Source organism: Meleagris gallopavo, chromosome Z (assembly GCF_000146605.3).
Source record: "Meleagris gallopavo isolate NT-WF06-2002-E0010 breed Aviagen turkey brand Nicholas breeding stock chromosome Z, Turkey_5.1, whole genome shotgun sequence".
Classification (NCBI taxonomy): Eukaryota; Metazoa; Chordata; class Aves; order Galliformes; family Phasianidae; genus Meleagris; species Meleagris gallopavo.
The window spans coordinates 802,985-804,568 of NC_015041.2; the positions used below are offsets into that span (position 1 = coordinate 802,985).

The window sequence follows — 1,584 nt, forward strand, 5'->3', positions numbered from 1 at the left end:
ATCCCTCTGATATCTCTGAAGTTTTTTCTCTTGTTTTCTACCTTTCTCCATGTAATCTTTTCTCAGCAACTGCCCACACTCGCTTCACCCTATCACTCAGAGGCATCTGTCCAAGCCATGCCTGCAGCACTTGCCCATGCCCACGGATTTCCTCCCCTCTTATCATAGGACACCAGTCCTTGTGCCAGGGACCATTCTGCATAAGCACAGAATGAGCACAATGAGCACCTGGTCCATGTCTGTATCTCACACAGTACAACGGTTCAATGACCGATGCAAACATGCTTTGACATCAAAACCTCCACGTGAGTACAGCTGCATGCGTCCTATGGATGCCCAGCCTCACGCCCACCCAACACAAAGGGCTGGGAAAGAAGAACCTGCCCCAGCCCACGCAGGGTTATCTTAACTCAACATATGGAAGGAATGGGACTGACAGCCTTCAATTGTCTCACGTTAAGAAATGCTCTTCCCCCAGCTGGTATTGTGGCTTTCATATTCCAGGTTGACACTGGGTCTGGGATACCTGATAATTCAAGAAAAGTGGCTAGATGAATAAATAATGAGTGCTTGTAACCTCCCCAGACTTTATGCATCTTTAGTAAATTAGCTGCCATTGTCAACACTTGCTGGGCCTCACAACATCTGGTGAACCCTTTTCACTTAACTGGTCAAGGATTAAATTTGATTGCATTTCTGTGCACAAGCCTACAAATGTGCAAGTCCACCTGCAACAGGCATGTAGTTTTTTATTGCACATTGTCATGACTAATATGAAATTTGTAGTTGAATCATTATTTCCTGCTGATTTTTTTGTCTGCGCTCCTTAATTCACTTTGTTAATCAAGAATCCCATGATGTATTTTTGAAGCCTCTGTGCATCAGCAAGAGCATGAAAATCTCAGTTTTCAGTTTCCAGAAAAATAAAACATTAAACCACTGGCCAACACTAAAAGGCGAAACCTTGAAATGATGAAAAGTAAAAGTGCTAAAATCAAAAGGAAACCAGAGGTGTATTCATGTCTGTTTTTGTAATCTGGGTGCTTTTCAAATCACAGCCCATGAATGTCCTGAGTCCTGATGAGGCATTTGAGCACAGGCATTTGATGACAGGTGAAGTGGGAACTCTCAGACACATCAGTTTTAGTCCAGCAATTCAGGCAGTGCAGTTCAGAACAGATTTGGGTTCTTCAAGACTTGCTGTGCTGATTTCAAGGAAGCACTTCTGCATAGCTTTTCTCAATAAATCTCTGAAATTCCCAAGTTCTCGCTTTTTTTTTTTTCCCCCCACCATGTTGCTACCCTTTCTTCTTATGTTCTGTGTAAAAACAGAGACCTTGCAAGCAGACGATGAGGAGATTTGACATGTGAATACACTTCCCAGGAGTGGCAATCTTCTGCACTGGCAATCTTGTGCAAGAATAAAACACAGAATCAGCAAGGGTGGAAAAGATCTCCAAGATCACCCAGTCCAACCATCCACCTACCACCAGCATTTCCCACTAAATTACCACGTCCCTCACCACAACTTCTAAACACTTGAACGCCTCCAGGGTCAGTGATTCCACCACCTCCCTGGGCAGC

At 43.9% G+C, this 1,584-nt stretch overlaps 1 protein-coding gene across 1 annotated transcript in view; it reads left to right on the plus strand.

The window, feature by feature from the left end:
• Positions 1–273: 273 nt before the first annotated feature.
• The window catches only part of MALT1 (MALT1 paracaspase), a 31,609-nt gene continuing 30,298 nt past the window's right edge, over positions 274–1,584 (plus strand). The window contains exon 1 of the mRNA XM_031557216.1: positions 274–305. Within this exon, the coding sequence (XP_031413076.1) occupies positions 274–305 (32 nt within the window). The remainder of the gene's footprint in view (positions 306–1,584) is intronic.